Source organism: Halichoeres trimaculatus, unplaced genomic scaffold, assembly GCF_033239565.1.
Source record: "Halichoeres trimaculatus isolate MK-OKI-2021-1 unplaced genomic scaffold, fHalTri1.1 fHalTri1_scaffold_10, whole genome shotgun sequence".
In the NCBI taxonomy this organism is placed as follows: domain Eukaryota; kingdom Metazoa; phylum Chordata; class Actinopteri; order Labriformes; family Labridae; genus Halichoeres; species Halichoeres trimaculatus.
Genome location: NW_027437187.1, coordinates 38,572,440 through 38,574,939, shown reverse-complemented (window position 1 = coordinate 38,574,939; position 2,500 = coordinate 38,572,440). Strand labels below are relative to the sequence as shown.

At 53.6% G+C, this 2,500-nt stretch overlaps 1 protein-coding gene across 1 annotated transcript in view; it reads left to right on the top strand.

Annotated features, from left to right (window-relative positions):
* gpia (glucose-6-phosphate isomerase a) overlaps window positions 1–2,500 on the top strand; it is a 15,478-nt gene that overhangs the window by 11,648 nt on the left and 1,330 nt on the right. Inside the window, exons 11-14 of the mRNA XM_074677936.1 lie at window positions 729–772; window positions 1,046–1,198; window positions 2,185–2,314; window positions 2,454–2,500. The exon at window positions 2,454–2,500 is cut by the window's right edge and continues 30 nt beyond it. Coding sequence (XP_074534037.1) covers window positions 729–772; window positions 1,046–1,198; window positions 2,185–2,314; window positions 2,454–2,500 — 374 coding nt within the window. The remainder of the gene's footprint in view (window positions 1–728; window positions 773–1,045; window positions 1,199–2,184; window positions 2,315–2,453) is intronic.

Here is a 2,500-nt window from a genome sequence, read left to right as displayed (position 1 = left end):
ACTGATTATCTCTAATTTATACTGATTAAGACTGACTAACATTAATTAACACTAATAAATTCTGATAAACACTGATTAAAACAGGTTAACACTACAAAACACTGATCAACACTGATCAACACTAATTAACACTTAATAACCCTGATTAACACTGATTTACACTGATTTACACTCTTAATGATTACTGATCATTAACACTGGTTTAAGCTGGTTAAAGCTGGTTAAAGCTGATTAAAGCTGGTTAAAGCTGGTTAAAGCTGGTTTAAGCTGGTTTAAGCTGGTTAAAGCTGGTTAAAGCTGGTTAAAGCTGGTTTAAGCTGATTTAAGCTGGTTTAAGCTGGTTAAGCTGGTTAATGAGTTAGTTCACTGACTTGTTGTTGATCCTGCTCCTCTTCAGGAACAAACTGATTAATTAGTGACTGAAGGTTTTGGTCTTTGAACTTGTACAGAGTCAGATCAGCTGTGATCCACAGACAGTTCATCTCTTCATCCTGATCAGGTGGGGTCGTCCCCTCTGCCCCTGAGCATGATGGGAAATGTGGTGCTGGCAGGTTGATCTGAGCCTCTGATTGGTTACATCAGTTTACAGCTCAGAGGATTTCACCTTTTCATCCAGACACAGATCACCTTACAATTTGACTCAGAGTTTCTCTTGTTGATCTCTGACCTTTGACCTTTGACCTCTGACCTCTGACCTCTGACCTCTCTCTGTCTTGTTTGTGTTGCAGGTTTTGAGAACTTTGAGCAGCTTCTGAGCGGAGCTCACTGGATGGTAGGAGCTCTATGTTCCCCCTACTCCTCCTGCCTCCTCCTGACTCCTCCTGTCTCCTCCTCTCTCCTCCTGACTCCTCCTGTCTCCTCCTGTCTCCTCCTGTCTCCTCCTGACTCCTCCTGACTCCTCCTGTCTCCTCCTGACTCCTCCTGACTCCTCCTGTCTCCTCCTGACTCCTCCTGTCTCCTCTTGTCTCCTCTTGTCTCCTCCTGACTCCTCCTGTCTCCTCCTGACTCCTGTCTCCTCCTGACTCCTGCCTCCTGTCTCCTGCAGGATAACCATTTCCGCAGCGCCCCCCTGCAGCAGAACGTTCCGGTCCTCCTGGCGCTGCTCGGCGTCTGGTACATCAACTTCTTCCAGGCTGAGACTCACGCCATGCTGCCCTACGACCAGTACATGCACCGCTTCGCCGCCTACTTCCAGCAGGTCAGTGTCAGGGAGGAGGAGGAGGAGGAGGAGGGGGAGGAGAAGGAGGAGGAGGGCTAGAGGAGGTGGAGGAGGAGGAGGAAGTGGAGGGGGAGGAGGAGGAGGTAGAGGAGGAGGAGGAGGAGGAGGAGGAGGAAGTGGAGGGGGAGGAGGAGGAGGTAGAGGAGGAGGAGAAGGAGGTAGAGGAGAAGGAGGAGGAGGAGGAGGAAGTGGAGGGGGAGAAGGAGGAGGAAGTGGAGGGGGAGGAGGAGGAGGTAGAGGAGGAGGAGAAGGAGGTAGAGGAGGAGGAGGAGGAGAAGGAGGAGGAGGAAGTGGAGGAGGAGGAGGAGAAGGAGGTAGAGGAGGAGGAGAAGGAGGTAGAGGAGGAGGAGGAGGAGGAGGAGGAAGTGGAGGAGGAGGAGGAGGAGGAAGTGGAGGAGGAGGAGGAGGAGGTAGAGGAGGAGGAGGAAGTGGAGGGGGAGGAGGAGGAGGTAGAGGACGAGGAGAAGGAGGTAGAGGAAGTGGAGGAGGAGGAGGAGGAGGAGGAGGGGGGCTAGAGGAGGTGGAGGAGGAGGAGGAGGGGGGCTGGAGGAGGAGGAGGAGGAGGAGGAGGAGGAGGGGGGCTGGAGGAGGAGGAGGAGGAGGAGGAGGAGGAGGAGGAGGAACCATCTGTTCAGAGACACAGGAAGCTCAGTGTGGATCCTCCTCACGCTGAGCCGCCATCTTTCCTCCTCTGAGCTGGAGCAGGAAGTCCTCCTGAGCTCCTCTGACTCCCCCTGCTGGAGGAGGTGAACACAGCAGCTCCCGCTCTGTATCTCCTCCCACCTCAGAAACCCTCTGAGCTCCTCTCTGACCCAGAATCTGCAGAACCTGCAAGACCTGAGACCACTGAGGTCCAAACTTTAGATTCAGGCAGAGGACAAAGACCGACTCTGAAAGAGTGTGTGTGTGTGTGTGTGTGTGTGTGTGTGTGTGTGTGTGTGTGTGTGTGTGTGTGTGTGCTGCAGGGCGACATGGAGTCCAACGGGAAGTACATCACTAAGGACGGGAGCAGAGTGAGCTATCACACCGGGCCCATCGTCTGGGGGGAACCAGGGACCAACGGACAGCACGCCTTCTACCAGCTCATCCACCAGGGTCAGACACACACACACACACACACACTCACACACACACACACACACACACACACACACACACACACACACACACACACACACGCTCTGATGAAGCCTGGTTTCTCCGTGAGGCGTTCACTGACCCGTCCTCTCTGCAGGAACTCGGATGATTCCTGCCGACTTCCTCATTCCTGCTCAGTCTCAG